A 21,278-nucleotide genomic window follows, 5' to 3' on the forward strand; every position below is an offset into this window, starting at 1 on the left:
ACGCCCAGGGAGGGAGGCCCGGACTGCGGGCCTCGCGGAACGCCGCGCGCCGAGCACACGTTCCCGGCCGGGCTGCGTCCGCGGCGCACCGCGGCGGAGGCGGGCTTTCCGGCGCGGCGCGGAAGCGGCGGCGGCAGTGGAGAGTTGGCGGCGCGCGGATGCAGGCGGCGCGGCACGTCGTGTGCGCCCTGTCCGGCGGGGTGGACAGCGCCGTGGCCGCGCTGCTGCTGAGGCGGAGAGGTGAGCGGCCTCCTCGGGGAGCCCAGCCTCCTGCGACGCCGCGGGGGTCGCGTCCGCGCGGGGCTTCTCCCCGTTCGCGGGGCTGGCGGAGCCGCTGGGCCGCCTGGTCCCCGACGGCGGGACTTCCGGGGCCGTGCTCGAGGCCCTGCGGCGGGGCGGCGGCGTCGGGGCGCTGACCCCTGCGGGCACGGCAGCCGCTCGGAGAGGCCTCGTCCCAGTCCACGGGCGGCCGCGGGCCGTCGGCTTGTGCGAGCGCGCCTGTGGTCGCCGTTCTCCGCCGGAGCCCGGGCCTGTCTCCCGGGCGTTGAAGGGGGGAGGGCGGGGAGCGGAGGTCAGCGCCCGTCCGAGTTCTCCGTCTGCGCGGCCCTCGCGTGGTGAGGCCTCGTCCGCTTAGCGACGCGCGTGGAGCCCCTGCTGTGAGCTGCCTCTCGTGCCAGGCGCCTGGGATGCTGCGTGAATGCGAGGTTCCTGCCCCTGGGCCGGTTCCTTAAACTCTCCCCGCCTCGCAGTGGAGACAACACCTCCCTCATGGGTTTCTGGAAGGATTAAGTGATGTAACACATACGACGGTTTACCCCAGTCTCCAGCACATAGGAGGCGTTCAGGCAACGTCAGTGGCTGTTAGTACATGTTATTAATAACTATTATGAGCGGTATAATAAAAAGTGCTTAATAGGCACGTAGGCAAACTCTAAGCATATATAATTGTGAGAAAGGGGGACTCAGAGCATCATAGAAATGGTGGTCTTTGAGCTGAGACTTGAAGGAAGAGTAGGATTTCACGAAGCGAAGAGTTAGGGGTGTGAGGTCAGGTGGCAGGCTCTCCTGACAGGGTCCGCAGCCGTGCAGAAGCGCAGAGGCCCGAGTGTGGGCTGGGTCTGGCCAGAGAGAAGTGGAAGGAGAAGGAGGGTGGAGAAGTGGGTTGAGCCCTGCTTTGAAGATGTGATGTTAGGGACCTAAGACTATCTTGGGAAGACAATGCAGAGCCCCTGAAGGTTCCTGACAAGGGGTGTGGACTTGTTTTGGGAGATGTGGAGGACTGGGCATGGGGATACCAGACCTATTATTTTACTCTTCAGGAAGCTAAGTTCTGCCTCTTGCCCAGGATCCAGACCATACAACTTCATGCTCCAGCCTTCCTTGGGGGAAACTGATGGATGTAGCAAAGAAAAAGCACGGTCCTCTCCTCTTGGCATCCGGGGCTCTCCTAGTCTTGTTGGAGGTGCATGTTCTGTCACGTGCCCCCTGGGGAGTTAGAGATAAGCAAGGCACTGAGTTCCCATCCCAGAGTGCCTGAGCCTGTGCCCGTGTGAGTGGGTCATGGCTCCATGCAAAAGATGATGGGGCCGATGAGGCTCTAGAAGACTGGATTTTTAAAGCTCTGTGTGTGGAGTTGTTTACTCATTCTGTAAGCACTTTTTAAGCTCCTGTTCTGTGCTGGGCTCTGCTAGGTGCTGGGGACACAGAGTTCTATGAGACACAGCCCCTGCCCTTTGAGGAGTTCCATGCTTTCGTTTCACGGGGGGACAGACTGGAACAGCTGGAGCCCAGTGTGGTGTGTGCTGTAAGTGGAGCAGAGTCTGGTGCTTCTGGAAGCAGAGGCGGGAGGGCCTGACCACCTGCTGGGCTGGGGGTGGTATTGCAAATGTGGCGTTTTAGTTTTGGCAAAGCTTTGCCCTCGAATCTTTGTCCCTTGAAGTATTATAGTAAGCCTTTTACAGTGAAATACTCTGTCTTGTTTCATTGAGTCTACCCAAAAGAAACAGACTTCTCATAAACGGTAGGCGCCTGTGTAGTTCACTAAGATGGTGTAAGGCTAAAGTTGGTCTTTCCAACATTTGGACACTTTGTCACAACAGAAAAGGAAAAAAATAGGTCATAAATTGTATAGGTAATACAGCCTTTAAAATAGCCAAAATTTTAATTGTCTTTGGTGACTTTGAATCTATCTTAGATGGTAATTGGAAATAACTTTTGAAATGAATTTACTTTTCTGATAACTGAATGGTGGTTTGTATTTGCTTTGAAAAAATTTTTTGAATTTCTGCTTTTTCATTCAGCACAAATTTGCTAAACCTCTCTATGTGCTAGGCATTGTGCTGACACAGGGTGGGGACACAAAGATGAAAAAATGCCATCTTGCTCATATCCTGGGGATGCAGGCAAACAGGTCAGTCCAACAATGTATTGTGATGATGGAGGCCTTTACAGAGTGCAGTGGGAGTGCGGAGGAAGGAGCCTCTCAGTCAACCGGGGAGAGTCAGGCCTTCACCAAGATGGGAGTCAGCTCTGGGGGCCGTGTGGCAAAGGACTGGCAGGCAAGCCAGCACATGGAGGCACGGGAGCATGGCGTGTCGGAGCTGCTAGGAGCTCGGGAATCGCTGCCTTCTTCACTGAAGGTTGATTTTATTTTTTATTTTATTTATTTTACTATTTTTTTTTATTTTTTATTGAGTTAATGATAGGTTACAATCTTGTGAAATTTCAGTTGTACATTATTGTCTGGCAGTCGTGTTGTAGGTGCACCCTTTCACTCTTTGTGCCCACCCCCCACCCCCCCCCTTTCCCCTGGTAGCCACTAATCTGTTCTCTTTGTCCACAGGTTTAAATTCCTCATATGAGTGGAGTCATACAGAGATTGTCCTTCTCTATCTGGCTTATTTCACTTAACATAATTCCCTCAAGGTCCATCCATGTTGTTGCAAATGGGACGACTTTGTTCTTTTTTATGGCTGAATAGTATTCCAAAGGTTGATTTTATATACTCTCTTTAATTTGTCCTTCCTTCTTCCCCCAGGTTACCAAGTGACAGGGGTGTTTATGAAGAACTGGGACTCGCTAGATGAACATGGAGTTTGCACTGCTGACAAAGACTGTGAAGATGCTTACAGAGTTTGCCAAATCTTGGACATCCCTTTCCATCAAGTGTCCTATGTGAAGGAGTATTGGAACGATGTGTTCAGGTGAGTGCAGTTCACAGACACAGAAGCGTTCCCGATGAGCAGTGAATCCTTTCCCGGGGGAGGGTTGCCGTAGCCAGCCAGACTGTTGGCCAGCAGCTGGTGCTCTTTGGCAGTGGTGCCAAAGACCATGTGTGGGAAGCCTCAGCTGCTCTCTGGAGCTCTGTGTGAGAGGCCAGCCTGGATCCCAGAGCCCCCCCAGCTCTTATTCCTGTTATTGTGCCCCCTGCCAGCAGTCTCTTTAATGCCTCTTGAACCTTGACAACAACTTGCTGCTAACTTAGGCGAGGGGAGCTAAGGCTGAGATCTGCCCTGGAAGGTGCCATGAAGTGAGTATCCGTCCACTGCCCATGCAGGTCAGTGATTAAGGGGTTCTGAGAAAAAGAGTTAGGTGATCCATCCCCCTTTGCCTTTGAAAATAACAAAGAAACACACAAAAATTTTAAAAATGAAATATAATCTCAACACTTATTATTAAGCGCTTACTTTGTACTAGGCGCTGTGCTACATTTGGGAACATAAAGATGGATAAACCATGGTTCTGTTCTGTAGGAGTTTACATTCTAGTTGGGAGGAGGATGTTATCTTCATAAGAGATAATGGTAGTGAGTGGCATGTAGGAAGTACCAGAAATTCTACTGAAATGGTGCAGGTTCAGAAGAGGGAGAAATGTGTCGTATGGAGTAGTCAGGACGGCTTCCTAGAAGAGGTGAGGTTTGACCTGCCCTTGAAAATAGCAGAGTAGAGAAGACATTCCGCATGGGATAGCAAGAGCAGTAGTGAACAGGAGGAGAAATGCCCATCATTTATTTGGGGACTGTTGAAAAATTTCGGTGGACCCTTGTTGCTGCAGAGGCAGGATGCTTAGGGCTGGAGAGTGGTGAGCCTTGACTAGGCTCTAGGCCTTGGTGGCCATTGAAGGCATCCGAGGCAGCAGTGGTGTGCACAGGGGTGGGTTAATGCTTTAGCATCAGGAAATCCTTGTGTTTAGTTCTGATTCTGCCACTTGTATGACCTTGGGCAATTGACTTGACTTTTCTAAGCCTCAATTTTCTCCTTTAAATGGAGATAATACCTCCCAGGGTTATTGTAAGAATTAAATGAGATTGTATATAAAGCTCTTAGCACGGTGCCTGGTATATTGTTAAGCAATAAACGTAGCTCTTGTTATTTTCATTATTAGAAAGACAAATCTGGCCGCCAGGTGTAGGATCAATTACAGGAGGAGGCTGCAGGCCCAGAATCTCAGGAAATACTGCTGCTAGAGACTTGGAATAACGTGGGGAGTGTGGATGGGAGGGGAAGGCTGGCCGTGATGGGTCCCCAGAGGACAGATCCCCTGGGCAGTAGATGTCAGGCTAAAAAGTCAGCTGAGGTTGCTTGTTAACACATACCTGGACCTGGGTCTGGCACGGGGCCCTGGAACCTGCACTTCAACAAGCCACTTCAGTCGAGTCTGATGGAGGGGTTCCTTCAGGTCTTACTTTGGGAAATGGTGCGATGGGGCTTGATGAGTGTGGGGGCAAGAGAAAGCAAGGAGTCAGTGATAGCTTCAAGATTAAGTCTAGATGGGTTGGAAAGGCAATTTTGGGGGTTCCTTTGAGTACTGCAGGGTTTGAAGTGATTGTAAGAAATCCAAGTGAATTTAAACTTCACCCTTTATTGCTTAGTTTTGAAAGTATGTGAGTGGATCATTTTTTTGGAGGTTAACTCACCTCTAACTAGGGTCAGACAGGTAAAATGACTTGTCCTGAGTCCTTTGTCAGATTAGGAGCAGAGCTTGGCTTAGAGCCGCGTTTCCAGGCCAGTGTTCCCAGTGCCTTCTGTTAACGTCCCTGCACAGACCCTTGGGCTCTGCTGGTCGGGCTGAAGGCAGAGAGCCCTGTTAGAGTCTTTGGCTCATCTCTGTGCAGCCTCTCAGCTCACTGGGCTCTGACCAGTCTTCCGTCTGTCCTGGCCTTGTCTCCACTGCCTATGGGTGTGGTTATAAGTGTGCTCATTGATCTCTTTGTTCTGAATGCTCACTGCTATAATAACCCTCTCTAGCTCCGAAATTTCTTCTGAATTCTTTTGTTCAAGATGCACTTGGCCTTCAAGAGTCAGAGCCCAGGTGTTCTTTCCAGGGGCCATCTCCCTCACAAAGTGCAGGCGAGGACTCTCTCCTTTCACTGTGCTGTGCTCCATTGCTTTTGCTGTTGCCAACTGAAGCGTCTTCTGTATGCCGTTGAGGAAATGGTGAATAGTATCTGCTTTTCATAAACTGGTTTAAATGTTCAATCTCTTCAACATTTATTTAATGCTTATTAAGTAGAAAAAGTTTTGGAGGCTATGGACATACAGAGAGAGTAAAACATGGGTTCTGCCTTAAGTAGTTTACAGCTTAATGAATCTGTTGACGACTTTCTAACAAAAAAAAAAAAAAAGAAAGGGTGTAATATTATCAAGTGTTGAAAATATGGAGCAACACGAGTTTTCTGCACTCCTGGGAGGAGTGACAAGCGGTAGGAACACAGTTTGGCATTGCCTGCTAACATGGAATGTGCACGTGACCTGTGACCCTGTGCAGATTCTTAATTTGTCTTCATAACATGACCCTCCTGAGCAGCGTTGTGTTTTGATTTTTTTTTTTTTTTTTTTGAGGAAGATTAGCCCTGAGCTAACATCTGCTGCCAATTCTCCTCTGTTTGCTGAGGAAGACTGGCCCTGAGCTAACATCCGTGCCCATCTTCCTCTACTTTATACGTGGGACGCCCACCACAGCATGGCTTGCCAAGCGGTGCCATGTCTGCACCCAGGATCCAAACCGGTGAACCCTGGGCCACCGAAGCGGAACGTGTGAACTTAATGGCTGTGCCACCGGGCCAGCCCCCAAGTGTGTTTTTTTAACCATTGTTGATCAATGGAGAGCTTTAGGTTAAATGAAAAAATGATGATCACATATATCAAAATACACCCGAGTTTAAACTCCTGAGGCAGGCATCATGACCCTCCTGAAGTGAGTCCTCGAAGCCCAGGGAGTTCCTACTGAATCATCCTTCTCCTGTGTGCTCAGTCTGTTAGAGCTGAAATCCACTTCCTTAGGGTGTCTGACTCACCCATAGGTGCCAGGAGGTGGCTGGTTCTCAGAAGCATGTGTTGGTCACATTAGAAAAGTATTCTTTGGCACATTTGCCGGTGACCTGTATTCCCAGGCTGAGATTGTGGAATGGCTTAGAGAGCCCTGAGTCATTACTCCAGATGCTTCTAGTCCTGCTCTGTCTCGGGTGTATTCTGTTCCTCACCCAAGCCTTCCTCGGCTGGAGAAGTGGAAGGAAGCAGGGGTTTAGTGCGTCCCTCTCAGCCCCTCCCACAGCCTCTGAGCCTTTGGGGAGATGGAATGGCTACTAAGCCATAGCAGCAGGTAGTAATACCTTATTTAAGTCCAGGTTATTAGTTATCATAGATTCAAGTGGAAAGTGCAGCTGGTTTTAAGCAAATTTTTTATGAAAATGGCTGTATACTGAAGCTCTCCTGTTTTGTGGAAAATTATAGTTTTGGAAAGACAAGGAGAAACTCTAAATTAAGCGAGTAATTTCACTGGTTTATTTTTTGAGGAATGTTTCATACTTAAGAAATGAAAAGTCTTTTTCTTTTATTCCAGTGATTTTTTAAATGAATATGAAAAAGGAAGAACTCCCAATCCTGACATAGTCTGCAACAAGCATATCAAATTCAGCTGTTTTTTTCGTTATGCTCTGGATAATCTTGGTAAGTAATTTGGATTATCTTCCTTTGTTTTTTAAAAAATCATAAGATTTTTATAGATAGCCAGAATCCAAAACCTCGTAAACAGTGTCATCTTTCGGACAGAAAGGAAGCAGTGAAAATGATAGTATTTTGTATTTCATTGAGTAAGGAAGAGCTTTGTGGCGATGTGAAATAGTAGGATCTCCAGGAGTGGAGAGTACCTCTTTATCATGGACCGCACAAATAGAAGGACAGGCACGGTCGATTTCAGGAGAACAGCTTCAGAAAGTCCTGCAGGCAGGTGCGGATCACTGGCCAGAGCCTTGAAAGATGGGGCCGCTGGGCCCTGCCTGTAGGTTCTGCGTTGCCCAGAGCAGCTCTGGTTCCAGATGTGATTGTATTTAGTGGAAGTTTCAGGAGCCCTAATGCGGGGCTCAGCAAACTCAGCATTTAGTGTCATGTTAGCTATCCTCTTTTCTAGTCCTGCGGAGACCTCCTCTCTTTCTTCTAAAAGCGAGTTGTGTGCTTCGTCCTGACAACAGGTCCGGGTCTGTCCCTGATTCAGGATCCTCGGTCTCTGTTTTGTTTCTCTGGGTTTGAAGCCATGTCTTACTCGCCTGTTGTAAAAACCCATCTTGTAGTCAAGGCCCTGCTACCTCTGACAGCTTGCCTGCAGATTTTGTCTCTTCCTAGGTTTCTGCTTTCTCATTTCCGTCTGCCTGTGGGGACATCCCCCTTCCTGTACGTTGAACCTTCCTGATGCTGACTTGCTTGCTTAGACTATCTCTTGGTATCTGTTGCTGTGCTGTTGTGAATTCCCGGTTCTTTTTCTTGTCTCCTCCTGTTGGGACCACCAATAATAAGCTTCGGAACTTGCAGATACTGGCCTTTTAGTTGGTTCTGCCCATCACAGCTCACCCTGCCGTGTCTGGCCCCATGCTGAGACATATTGTGTGCCCGTGGTCCAGTGGTATCACAGGACTGTTGGCAGCTCTGTCCTGTCAGCATTTCCGAAATGACTTAGATGGGGAGAAAGTAGGCTTGCAGATCCAATGTACAAGTGACCTGCAGCTGAGATGACAGTGATGAAAAGTTGGTTCTTGGAGTTAGGTAGTAAAAAAATGCCTACAAAAACAAAGAACCAAAAAGTCTTAACAAACTTGAATCCTAACTAACACCAATCGCACAGGGATAAATGCAAAGTTTGCTACCACAGTTCAATCAATTAATTCTCCTAGTAGAAGATCAGGAGAAGATCTGGGGCCTTGAGGTGCCTCGAGCTGACGGTGAGCCTGATGTCTGATGTCTGTCCTCAGAGCCGCACAGCCTGCGCTCGCCTTGTGATCAGAGAACGTCCAAAGAAGGGAGAGGGGTCCACTGTAGTCTGCCCTGGGTAGGCTACGTCTGGTGGGGTACACTTCATCCCAGTTTATTCAGGAAAAAGAGCGACAGATGTGTGGAGTGTGTATTGATTTTGATTTTGAGCATGTCTGGAAATACACCATCTGATGAACTGTGTGGGGTCCTCACAGCGGTGCTCAAGCATATGATTTATGATTACCTGCTAGTGTGTGACGCCAGAGGGCAGAGCTGGATGCACAGGAGAAATATGTTGCTCCGGGAGGCACAGACAGCTCTTCAGGAGGAGAATGATGCTTGCCTCTGGAGAGCTCAAAGCTCCCTGTCACTTTAGCTTTTCAGGCCCCTAGGTGGCCATCTGTCAGGGATGTGTTGGAAGGAATTTCCTTAGGGAGTGTTTCTAAGTCTGAATTTACTGCATGAACAGTGTAACACAGAATAAAAATACATGAAACCTAGCCTCCTGAAATCTTAGGACTCCTCACAGAAGCATCCTGCGCTTTTGGCAGTGTAAGTGGTTGTTCTTTAAGGAAATAGACTTAAAGGGTTGTTTTTTTTTTTTCTATTAGAAAATCAATTACGGTGTAATAATGTGTTCCTAAGTGCACTTTTTCAGGTAGTTACTGTGCAACAGTTAATTCTTACTGTGTCGTTTTTTTACACTGAGCTAGTTTGGTTGGTTAAGCACTGAATTCGTTTTGCTGCACTTTCCAGGAAAAAGTCTCTTGCAATACTGAATATCTGAGATTTTCACACAGTGAAATGTTATGGACTAATATATACCTTGGTAGGTTATTTCACTTTTTTGCATAATGTGGAAAGAAGAACTTGAATGTGCTAGATGGTCCTTCACCATGATAAAAATAATATGTAATTATTAAGGAAAATTTGCAGAACAATGAAAAGAGGAGGGAAAATGTCATCTGTAATTTTAATTCCCAGAATCAAAGGAATAGACTTTCTGATATTTTTCTTCATCTTTTTCTGTATGGTATAAGAAGTGCCATCATAGTATTACAGACTTTTCACTCTAAGTCATAAGCATTTTCCCATGGCACTGTTACTATGGCAATGGCATTTTAATTTACTTCATATTCTCCTGGTGTTCAACATTTTGGTTATTTTCAGTTTTTTTCTTAGTATAAGAAACTTTCAGATGAGCTGTTTGTACTTAAATCGTTGTGTGCATATCTGCCTGTTTCCATAAGCTAGAATGAATGAATAGATAGTAACTTTTGAAAGGCCCTTAAAGAGGCGATAAACTCTTGTAACAGGGTTATATCCTTTTAAATGAGGAGTGAAAGGCCGCTCCTTGAGCAGAGTTTGAGGCGTGCCCCTGCTCCCTGGGCTCTGGCTGTGAGATGGCGCGGTCGTCTGCGGCCGCTGTCGGGTAGACTTGCAGTCTCCGTGCTGCTCTAAGCGCCCTTGGCCGCTGCTGGCCAACGCTGCAAACGCAAGTCTGAGACCTGATCTTTGTGTTTTAAAACCCTCATAGGAGCAGACGCGGTTGCCACAGGTCACTATGCAAGAACTTCACTGGAAGATGACGAAGTCTTTCAGCAGAAGCACGTGAAGAGGCCAGAAGGGCTTTTTAGAAATCGCTTTGAAGTTAGAAATGGTAAGTAAAAGTGCACGCATCAGAGCTTGTTAGTGAACAAAGTGAAATATTTTGAGGAATGACAGTGGGTCATGGTTGGAGTATACCTGCCAGGCCTCTGTGCCTTCCAAACTGGCTTGTTTGTTTTGGTTTCCTCTTTGAGAGTTTGAGAGTTACTGAGAGGGTCGTTTGCCTAAGGGCCTAGTGATTGGCAACAGAAGTCCGGGCCGGGCGCTGCTGGGAAATTGAATCTGTGATTTATAACCCAGTTCTAGACACTGTGTTTTGGTGATTTGCGGGTTCTCATGATATTTGAGGAGATATTTGACAGCAGTAACTGGAGTGCAGTTGGCCCTGTTACTTACCCTCAAGTTGTTGAGGGCTGGAGATCAAGGTATACCTCCATGTGACACAAGTGCTGGGACCTGGCATTCATAGCGCAGGCCTGGTGGCCAGGCTGGGAACTATGTTTACAAGGATTCCATATACACATTAGTTTATCAGTATCAAAGGGAGCAAAGTTTCACCTTCCTGGAAAAACGTAAATGCCAGACTGAACTGGGAAGCTGCTGGCTTGTCTCTGTGTACATTTGTGTGTAGAAAAGAGGAATTCACGTCCTTATTAAGTGAAAGACAAAATGGGGCCCAGAGCCATGATTCTGCAGGGAATTTCTGTTGTTGTGAATCATTGAAGGCTTATTAGCATTTCTCCATGTCTGACCCACCGACATTCTGCCTCACGACCACCTGCTCCCCTGCCCCAGCTTGGGGCTTTCCATGTACACATCCCACTTTGCTCCTCTTAGCAGTGTCAGGAGGTATCTACTCTCATCCCATTTCACAGATGAGGAAACTGAGGCTTGGATGAAGTCATTTGACCTGAGTGCCTCCACTAGAGCTGGATTTCAACCCACTTCTGCCCAGCTCCATGATCTATGCTCTTTCTGTTGTACCAGGCCCACCTGAGTTCTGTCCTGTGCATCACCGAGCCCAGTTTGAAGGCTGCGGCCAACGTGCGGTGGTGCACTTTGTCACAGGAGCCCTGAGTGTGATGGCAGTTGCTTGGCTGCCCTGTTGTCTTTCCCTCTCTCCTTCCTCACAGCAGAGGTGCACAGATAACCTTACTGCTTCGAGCCCAGACAGAGGGAGCACTGACTTGTTGGGAAGGCCTCCCGCTGCTGTCTGCAGATGCTGGGCCTGCAGCTGCCATGTTTGCCAGGGGGACCTCTGCAGTACTGACACTGGGGGAGAGATGGCAGTTTTCCTCGGCTGTCCCCCTAGTTCCTCTCCAGGTGCTGCCTTTCATGCTCCTGGGCGCCACCCACCTGGGGAAGCCTTCCACATCAGGAAGACATGATTTCAAATGCGAAGCCCTACCACGTGGGGCTCTGCAGCAAAATGCACCCAGTGGCTGTGGGTTTAAGGGCCCTGAGTAGATGAAGGATTTATTGCCCTATTGAGCAGACATGCTGCCTCCCTCCTAGAAACTGTTTGCCTTCCAGAGCTGTCTGGACCTTTGTGATAAGCCATGGGCACTAAGAAACTTCTCTGATCCCACTGGCACACATTTTGTTGAGTAAGTTTTATGTATAGTTGTTTTGATAATACCACAGTGTCTTTGCATTCACTGTTTTTTTTAGGCACACTAAAACTTTTTATTTTATTCTTATTCAGTTGCCCTGGAGTCCTGCAATAAGGCCTCCTGGCCTGGGCCTGGGCCTCTGGGGAGGGTGCATAGCGGGCAGCAGAGGGCCTGGCCCCAGGGTTAGTTGGCACCTGAAGCTGGTGCTCCTGAGCCCTGGCCTTGTGACCAGGGAGGTCTCTTCACCTGTACAAGGTGGCGGGTGGCATCACTGGCCTGGTTGAGTGCACACAAGGCCTGAAGGAGCAAAGGTATGTGAATAGAGCTCCTGGCACAAGCAGGCCCTCGCCAAATGTGAGTTCCTTCCCATGGCTTAGGATTGCCAGCTTGCTTTTTTACAAATAATAGATTTTGAGCTTGTTTTAAAATAATTCAGAACTACAAGAACATATACATCACTCCCAGTATTCTGAGGCTTTTATACGTGCACTATTTGGTAAATTCAGTTTTGAAACAAAAAGTGGCATTTGGCAGGTGAGTCTACCTACCTGATGACTGCTTGGCCAGACTCTGTTTTTCATTTTTTGACTGGTTTTGTTGTTTCGTATGTAAAGAGTAATAGAATAGAGATTTAAGCGGTTGGCTCCGTTTCCAGCTCTGCCATTTCCTCCCTGCCCCACGCGGCGTGAGTCACGTTAGTTATCTGATCGTCAGTTTCCTCATCTGTAAAATGGGCTTCATTCTACGTCACATGGCTAACGTGAGAATCGCATTTGAGGTCATGAATGGAAAACAGCTACACAGAGAGCGTGTTACACACGTGACTGTGCCCAGCCAGACTGGTGCACATGTTGTTTAGACCCATCACATGTGTAGCGTGCTCTGAGTGCAACTTGCTGAGGCTTCTCTTTGCACTAGATGTGAGAAATGTGACGCCATCGTGCTGATGATACTGTGTTTAGTTCTTTCCATTGGGCCTTGAACTTCACAGTGGGGAATCTGACAGTTTCAGTCTTGGAAGTTCTGTAACATGCCAGGCGGGACTGATCTGGCCCAGAGATGGGACTAGGCCTTCTTTTCTGAACCACTGTCATTGGCCAGGATCAGTCACACCTCTGCACCATTGCCCTAAGCCAGAAATGGTTCTTCATAATAAAATAAAGAATATTAGAGAAATTGCAGAGGAGCATCTGACAGATGTCAGCTTGGACTCTAAGCAAAAACCATTTGCTGCCGAAGGAGCGTAGTCTTTCCCCGGTGGGCGACCCTGGGATGTTACGAGAGTCCTTGAAATCAGCCGTGGCAGGAACACATCTGGGATTGTTAGAGAACAGCCAGCTGACACCATGTCAGCAGAATTTTCTGTAAGTTGTTGTCTCATCCAATTTTCCCTAATTGGCTGGATTTATTTTAGACTTGTTTTTTTCTTAGTGCTTCAGAACATTTTTTCATGAGATGTTTCATCTTTGAAGATAGTATAATCTAAAGTATGAACTGGAATAAATTTCCTTATCACATAAAATCTATCTTCCCTGTATTTTTTTTTAGAAGTGGAAAAATTGGGAGTGAGACTTTTTTCTTATATTAACCACGGTGGCTCTTTTTTTCCAGTAGCCTGCTATTGAGTGTTCATCTTTGTTTCCCCCAGACCACGGGTAATCTAAGTGAACAGAAAGACATTATTAAAAGCAAAGTGTCATTATTTTTATTCCTGTAACATCTCTTCTTCTTTGGCAGCGGTAAAACTTCTCCAAGCAGCTGACAGCTTTAAAGACCAGACCTTCTTTCTCAGCCAGGTTTCCCAGGACGCCCTGAGGAGAACCCTCTTCCCTCTGGGGGGATTAACAAAAGATTTTGTAAAGAAAATAGCTGCTGAGAATAGACTTCATCATGTGCTTCAGAAAAAAGAGGTAGGATTGAGGGGGGTGTGCTCACGTCCGCCACCTCCACGGTCTGGGGACAAGCGGGCCTGTGGTCACAGCACCTTGGAGGAGCTGGTCCCGTGCGCAATAGGAGGCACTGTTGACATTCAGAAAGCAGTTTAAAAGTGACTTCTCCCTCCTGAGTCCTCCTCGGCTCCCTGTGGGGGCAGCTTTCCCAGCAGCCGTGGTAGCTCAGTGGGGTGCTCTTGGCTCAACCTGCCAGGTGAGAGCAGGGCAGTAAGGACCAGGCCCCGAGACACCCCAGTGAGGGGAAGAGCTCTGTTGCTGTCTGCACACAGATCTGCCGTTTTCATTCCCTTGGCCAGCACATGCTTGTCAGGTGCCTTCTTTGTGCTGCTAGCCTCAGGCTACAGTGAGGGGCGTCCACGTTCATCCCTGCCTTCTCGGAGCTTACAGTCAGGATGGGGAGACAGACCCGAAACATACCACTGTAAACTCAGGAAGTGTCTGAGAGAGAAGGGATGGCATCCTGTGAGAGAGGACACCAGTGGGCTCTAATTTAGATTGGGAGATAGAGATGCCAAGAAAGGCCTCTGAGGAAATTACATTTTACCTAAGGCCCAAAGGATGAATAGGATTAGTGTCACATAGATGGTTGGGGGAAAAACAGTCCAGAAGGTGGGAAGAGATGTGCAAAGGCCCTGAGAGAGCCTGGCGCATTGGGATTCAGATGATGCCAGTGGCGGGGGCTTGGTGCTAGAGGAGGGGTTCGATGGGATGATCCTGGCAAGCTTGGCAGACCCCCTCGTGTACTCGGTCTCATCAGACCATTTCAGGGATTGAGGCAGCTTTAGCTGTAGCTGCTACTCCATGTCTGCCTGCCTGGGAATGGGCATGGCCCTGCCTTTTGTCAGCAAGTCATTGTCCCCAAGGAAGACAGCCCTCCACCCATCATTTCTGTTCATCCCTTTACCTGTTGAGTTTCTGGGCGTGACTCTGTAGGAGCCAAGGGAGCCACCCTCATCGGACCACATTCTAGAGAGACAGACCAAAGAAGTGCTGGAGCCGTAGGATGAGGGCAGCGGAAGAGAAGCTTCTTCCAGCTCAGTGTTCTTGTGCTGGCAGATAGCAGCTTGCGGAAGACTCTCCTTCCTCAGACTCTGCCTCAGATGCCTCCTGAAACTCATGGACGCAGGCCTAAAGGGCTTGAGCAGCTTTAGTTTCCTTTCCTGGGGCGGCTGGTCTGGCGTTGTGCAGCACAGGGGCCAGACCCTGCCGGGTGTGGAAGTGATGTGGCCTTGCTTATCAGCTGGCACAGTCCATGTTTGGGGACCTTAAATAAACCCCGAGAAGCTGAGACATTCTGTAGGCCTCTCAAGATCTGTTTGTTGGTGGTGACTGGTGTCGGTGGGTGCTGGAGGAGAAAAGCCAGGCCCTGGGCCTGGAAGTGTGAGGCTCAGGGCAGGAGGTGAGGCCTGAGGAGGTCTGAGTGGAGCATGGCTCTGGTTCTCCTGGCACTGGCCCGTTCTTGCCCATCCGTTCATCTCATCGTTGGCCTATCTTTCATTTCAGAGCATGGGCATCTGTTTCGTTGGTAAAAGAAATTTTGAAAATTTCATCCTTCAGGTGAGTGTTCTTTGATGTAAAAGGATGGAGCCGTGTTTCTGCTCTGCACCTGGACCCATTAGTAATGAAATGTTTGTTTTCCAGTATTTACAGCCTCGACCTGGGAAATTTATTTCTATAGAAGACAATAAGGTTCTGGGAACACACAAAGGTGAGACACAGCCTCTGGCTACTTTTCGCTGTAAACTTGGTGAGTCGTGGGGTGAGTTCCGGCTCTGGGAAATTAGACCAGATACCCATAATGCCTTCCACATTCCCTGTGGTCAGAGAAGACTGCTGGGGAGGAGACATGGATGAAACAAGGACGACAGCAGTAGCTTCGACTGGGGGTTTGCATTTCAAGGGGTGGGCTCCTTGTAAGCATTGCAGCTAATAAAAAAAGATGTCATCTGGCTCAAAAAGACTTTGCCCTCTGAGTTGTGTATGAAGTTCTTGTGAGTAGAATTTCTTTTTTCACTATATGAAGAAATATTAGCGTCTGGCCCCGTGGCCGAGTGGTTAAGTTCGCGTGCTCCGCTTCGCCAGCCCAGGGTTTCGCCGGTTCAAATCTTGGGCGTGGACATGGCATTGCTCATCTAGTCATGCTGAAGGTGGCGTCCCACATGCCACAACTAAAAGGACCCACAACTAAAAATACACAACTATGTACCTGGGGGTTTTGAGGAGAAAAAGGAAAAATAAAATCTTTAAAAGAAATTATTAGACTACAGAAAAGATGCACCCTGAGGAAGGAGTTAGGCTGACTTCAGAGCCTGAGCTTCGTGACTTGGACAGTGAAGGGGTGGGATCAGGGGGTGCCCCTCACAAGGCAGTGGTGCTGCCCACGGTGCTGCTCGCTCATTTGCAAACATTTATGGGAGAGGGGTGCCATGAGCAGGTACTGAGCTGGTGTAGGGAGGACAGGGACAAAGACGAGTCAGGCGCAAGAGTTCACAGCCCAGGTGGGAGGACAGGTTGGGTCGGTATGTGGTGGGGCTGTGCCTTTGCGGGCCTGGTGACCAGACGAGTCTTGATGCGGTGTCGGTCTGACCTGCTGGGAGGACGAGGGCTGGCGCTCAGACGGACATCTCACAAATGAGTTGTTCTTTGGCAATCCCTCACTTGGTTTGGGCAGACGGCTTCCCCTTCCTGTTGAGGGGAGCAGGGCTTATGTCGTGGGATCCTGGAGAGCCAAGCATTCTGAGGCAGGAAGAGGCGGCAGCCTTGCTGGGACCGAACTGCAGGGTGCTCCCAACCCACCTCCAGCAGAGGGCCCTCAGATGGCTCATGGCTTACAGAAGCCTGCAGTTCAGATGTCCAGCTTTACTGAATTAGTGCGCCAGGCTCAGGGCGCGAGGTTCCCTCCATAATCTCTGCCCGTGCGTGGGTCATTCCACAGAACGGTCCTGCGATGTTTGCTGTGGGGGTGGGGGGATCGCAGAGGTGCTTGGGGGGAATTGGGCACAGAGGACTTGGGGGCAGCCCTGATGTCCTGGCCCGGATGTGGTTAGTACACAGAGGTGGGGGGCATACCTACGAAACCCACAGATACGTCAGGGGCTCAGCAAGACAGGACTCGTGGCCTCAGTCAGGGCACCCAGCCCACATTCTAAAGGAGTTGTCCCTGCTTCTTGTGGGTCAGGTGCTCCCGCAGCTGGGACAAGCTCAGGAGCTTGGTCAGGGCTGCTGCTGGTGGTCGGAGAACCTCAGCCTCTCTGGGCTGCCCCTCAGTAGTCCACGGAGCCTCTGCCCACTGCCTCCCACCCTCTGCTCCCCATCACGAGGGGGTGATGTTCGAGACGAGACTCATTCCCCCCTCACTGAGAAACTATTTCCATAGGTTGGTTCCTGTATACATTGGGCCAGAGAGCCAAGATAGGCGGCTTACGTGAGCCCTGGTATGTGGTGGAGAAGGACGGCGCCAAGGGTGACGTGTTTGTGGTGAGTCGGGCTAGCCTTGTAGACAGGTGACGGAGGTCTGTTTTTGGCAGAGCCCACAGTGTTTGTGAGACGAGGCAGGGCTGGTGAAGTCGTACAGAGCAGCAATGACGATGGAGCATCCTTGCCTTTCCTCTTCACCCTCCTGGGATTGGCCCAAGGTACCAGAAGGATTTTGTTTAAGGTACTTCTTAGGCTCTTATTGTGTGCTGGTACTCTATTAATCATCACATTAGTCCCTATGATAGATAGACTTCCTCTGATTCTACAAAAGAGGTCAAGACTCAAAGAAGGAGTAGTGTGCTGAAGGTCCCAAGGAGAGGAGGTAGCCTCGTGCCTAGGATGGGGCCTGCACAGCAAGTGGGCTCCCGGGAGTCATTGTTGGATGATGGAGGTGGCACAGCCAGGACCAAACCAGGCTGTCTGCCACAGCGGGGCCCTGAGCCACTGTGCCCCGGCCTCCGTCCCTGGCTCTAGAGCAGGCTTCACAAAGGGGGTGGGTTTGCCCTGCCTTCCCCCTTGCCCCCGCAGGACATTCGGTAATGTCTGGGGACGTTTTTGGTTGTCATACGTGGGGAAGCGTTTGGGGAATGGGTACTGCTGGTAACTAGTGGGTGAAGTCCAGGGAGCCCCCGTCTCTAACAGAATGATCCAGCCCCACATTTCAGTAGTACTGAGGCTGAGAAACCCTCCTCTGAGCAAGCTGGGGTGTCATCTCGTGCTCTGTCACAAAGCCTAGGGGACGTTCTCTTAGACACAGGCAGAGAGGACAGCAGATTCTGGGACATCTCCTTCCAGGAAGAGCTGTGGGTGTAAAAGCCTGGACAGGGGTTGTGGTCAACATGAATTAAAGTGGTTTCAGTGTAAAATTCACTGGTTTCTTTTGCTTTGAGAAAAACCAGAAGGGTCTTTGACACTGGTCCCTGTATGGGTCTCCTAGAGCCTGAAGCCCCCAGACTTAATACCTTTGGTCTTGCCTCAGAGGCAGGCTTGTTAGATCCTAGGAGGCAGGGGGCACATGAGGACAGGGGCCAGGGGCCTCAGAAGCAGACCCGTCAGTGCAGCCCCAGGGAGCTGGCACCATCCCTTTCCCCAGCCACTTGGAATTTGGAGAGAGGCCAGAGGCATGGCTGGTCCCCATGTTCCTGGCGCTGGCCCCAGGCAGGTTGTGGGGGACAGGGTGAGACTTGAACTTAGAGGAGGAGTGCTGAGTGAGATCCTGGGGTCGGACCTCGTGCACCTCTGCTTCTTGCTAAGTGTGACTGGGACAAGTTACTTTCCCTCCTGTTTCTTAGTTTTCTCTTCTGCAAAATGAGAGTTAAAAGACTTGCGGAATGATCACCTGAATTTTCACATCAGACACTGCAGTTTTCAGCAAGTGTGTGCTGTGAGGGTTGTTGTTAAGGAAGTGCAGTGAGGAGGCTTTGGGGCGGGGCTCCTCTGTGAAGGGCTCCACGGTGTCGTGACCTTCACGTTTCGCTCCGCAGGCCCCCCAGACAGACCACCCGGCTCTGTACAGGGACCTGCTGCGGACCAGCCGCGTGCACTGGATCGCGGAGGAGCCACCCGCCACCCTGGTCCGTGACAAGATGATGGAGTGCCACTTCCGGTTCCGCCACCAGATGGCGCTAGGTGACCGAGTGGGCGGGATGCACCAGGAGAGGCCAGATTTAGGATGCGGAGATTAGTCTCCTGCAGGAGAGTCCCCCACTGTTGATATTATATAACATATTCAAAACCCCTTTCCCCCATCTACTCGGGGACAGGACTGGGAAGTGTTGAGACCCAGCCTAGCTTCCTGTGTCCATGAGGCAGGGAGGGCCGCTGGGGTGAGGGTCCAGGTGTGGGCCAGGGCAGGCAGCACTGAGCCCCTCTGGCTGTCACCCTGTGCCTCCTTGAGCATTCCTCTTCCCCCTGCTGCTGGCCTCCTGCCCCTTCCTCCCCGGGGGTCGAGGCCTGGGGCTGTCCACACGTGGCAAGGCCAGTGCCCCCCTCCAAGGGCCCCTCTCTTCTACGCAGTGCCGTGTGTGCTGACCCTCAATCAAGACGGCACCGTGTGGGTGACGGCTGTGAAGCCTGTGCGGGCCCTCACCCTGGGACAGGTGAGTGGGCGCACCCAGCTCTGTGCTGTGCTCCAGAGGGAGGATGGGACACCCAGCTGGGAGGCAGGATGGGGCCTCAGCACCCAGTCCTGTGGTCCAGAGCCCTGCCCTTGAGCACAAGATGGGCTTCAGCGCTTGCTCATCTGCCCACAGGCAGCACCTGTGCGGATGAGCGGGCTGTGGCCAGGGGGCTTCATGCATCACACTTCCTCCCTGCCAGAGCACCTGATTTACAGATCGGGGGTCGCGGGGCAGGCGGTGTGGGTGCTCGGGTCACACAGCCAGTGAGGGTGGGAGCCCTGTACCTGGTGTTCCTCTCCCAGCCATGACGGCACTGATGGCCTGGCTCCTGCTTGGCCACTGGGAGGGCTTAGCTGCCCCTCCTTGCCCTGCCTCCAGGCTGAGCCTCTGAGGGCAAGGACAGGAAAGGGAGAGGCAGAGCATTGTCCCCCTCGCCTCCCCCCAGCCCCAGACCAGCAGTCACGGGCCCAGGCTCCTGGCTGCCCCACGGGCACCCCTGTTTCTGGTCCTACTGCAGCTGACCCAGGTCTCTTTCCTTTCAGTTTGCTGTGTTCTACAAAGGGGACGAGTGCCTGGGCAGCGGGAAAATCCTGCGCCTAGGGCCGTCTGCCCACACGCTCCAGAAGGGCAAGAGCAAGTCCAGAGTGGCCACCGAGGGCTCCATTGATGGCCCGGGCCATGGCCCTGGCTCGGGTCCCACGCTCTGATGGAGGCTGAGAGGCTGCCGAGTGCCCAAGAACAGATGTGGAGGAGCAGAGCCCAGGGTGTGGCAGCCAGGGGCTTGGCTGCTGCTGCCCAAACCAGGGGGAGCCTGGGCACATCTGCTGCCCAGTGCCGGCCAGGCTGGCCAAGGTCCAGAAAGGTTCGAGAGCCTGGGAGCGCCCTGGGAGGAGAGGGCCCGCCCTGTCTTCTCGAAGTTGCAGTACTGGTCAGAAGGACTTGCTGGCCAGTGGGTCTGTCCCAGGTGCCGCATTTATAGAGTTCCTCTTTCATACCCTAGGAAGGTTTTCCACTCAGGAGCATGGAGGGGACCTTGGAGGGGGCGGTATGGGCTGAGGGACAGCGTCAAATAAAAATTCTGGCTGGGGGGCTGGCCCCATGGCCGAGTGGTTAAGTTCGCGTGCTCCGCTTCAGCGGCCCAGGGTTTCACTGGTTTGGATCCTGGGCGAGGACATGGAACTGCTCATCAGGCCATGCTGAGGTGGCATCCCACATGCCACAACTAGAAGGACCCACAACTAAAATATGCAACTATGTACTGGGGGGCTTTGGGGAGAAGAAGAAAAAAAGATTGGCAACAGATGTTAGCTCAGGTGCCAATCTTAAAAAAAAAAATTCTGGCTGAGATGTCGATTCTGACGGTGGCCTCCAGTGGGGCAGAGGCCCAGGTGGGCCCCTCTGACAGTGTGAGGGACGGGAGAGCGATCGAGACCCCGCCCTCCTCCTCTGAGATCCCAGCCTTCTCTTATTACAGCTGTGCCCACCCTCCCCTGCGGCAGAGGACTCGTGAAGGTCCTTGAGCTGAGTCCCAGCTTGCAAGGTTGCACCCAGTGTGTCTGAGAGGTGTCTTAAGGCCCCCCTGAATCCCCCTTGCCCCCCTCCCCGTCTGTGGGCGGCGCCTGGAGGCCACCCCTTCTCCTGCAGAGTGCCCCACACCCTGGCCTGTCAGTCATGTCAAAAACCAGGACTGAAGGGCCTGAGTCCCAGTGAGGAGCTACTGTGAGGTGGAACGTTGGCTGGGGTGCGCGTGTGCGTGTGTGCGTCTAATCCCTTTGGGCAGCGGTGACAAAGTACTAGACTAGGGGGATTAAACAATAGGTTTATTCCTCACAGTTCCGGAGGCTGGAAGTCGGAGATCAGGGCACCAGTGTGGTCAGGTGAGGGTCCTCCTGTGGGTCTCAGATGGCCATCTTCTTGCTTTGTCCTCTCATGGCAGAAGGAGCAAAGGATCTTTCTGGGGCTTCTTATAAAAGCACTGATGCCACTCGTGAGGGCTCTGCCCTCATGACCTAGTCACCTCCCATAGGCCCCGCCTCCCAACACCATCACGTTGGGTGTTAAGATTTCACCCTGGGAATTTCAGCGGACACATGCTCAGACCATGGGAGTGTGTGTGTGTGTGCATGTGTGTGTGCTGTGCGGAGAGGGTGGCTCAGGGCAGGCTGAGAGCTGTTCGACACATGAGAATAAAGAACTTCAGAGCTGGCTGTGCTGAGTGGGCAACACGCTTTGGCCTGGGGGCATTTTGGTCACCACTGAGTCCTG

At 51.0% G+C, this 21,278-nt stretch overlaps 1 protein-coding gene and 1 long non-coding RNA gene across 5 annotated transcripts; one reads left to right on the forward strand and one right to left on the reverse strand.

The window, feature by feature from the left end:
• Positions 1 to 20,127, forward strand: TRMU (tRNA mitochondrial 2-thiouridylase). 4 transcript variants are annotated; one of them, XM_070599892.1, is made up of 11 exons: positions 1 to 240; positions 3,038 to 3,203; positions 6,841 to 6,947; positions 9,781 to 9,903; positions 13,202 to 13,374; positions 14,920 to 14,973; positions 15,058 to 15,124; positions 16,793 to 16,893; positions 18,378 to 18,522; positions 18,910 to 18,992; positions 19,556 to 20,127. In XM_070599892.1, the coding sequence occupies exons 1-11, from the start codon at positions 159 to 161 to the stop codon at positions 19,718 to 19,720; spliced, it is 1,266 nt and encodes a 421-aa protein (XP_070455993.1). In that variant the 5' UTR covers positions 1 to 158; the 3' UTR covers positions 19,721 to 20,127. The 4 variants fall into 4 exon arrangements, with proteins under 4 accessions (XP_070455993.1, XP_070455992.1, XP_070455994.1 ...); XM_070599891.1 differs by lacking the exon at positions 16,793 to 16,893 and adding an exon at positions 16,944 to 17,074; XM_070599893.1 differs by lacking the exon at positions 16,793 to 16,893 and adding an exon at positions 16,944 to 17,051 and having other exon boundaries at positions 18,378 to 18,467.
• Positions 13,256 to 14,605, reverse strand: LOC139080278 (uncharacterized). Its single transcript, XR_011534633.1, has 2 exons — positions 14,321 to 14,605; positions 13,256 to 13,602 (listed from the first exon to the last, which is right to left on the reverse strand). It is a non-coding gene; the product is annotated as an uncharacterized lncRNA (long non-coding RNA).
• Positions 20,128 to 21,278: the final 1,151 nt, after the last annotated feature.

Source organism: Equus przewalskii, chromosome 29, assembly GCF_037783145.1.
Source record: "Equus przewalskii isolate Varuska chromosome 29, EquPr2, whole genome shotgun sequence".
In the NCBI taxonomy this organism is placed as follows: Eukaryota; Metazoa; Chordata; class Mammalia; order Perissodactyla; family Equidae; genus Equus; species Equus przewalskii.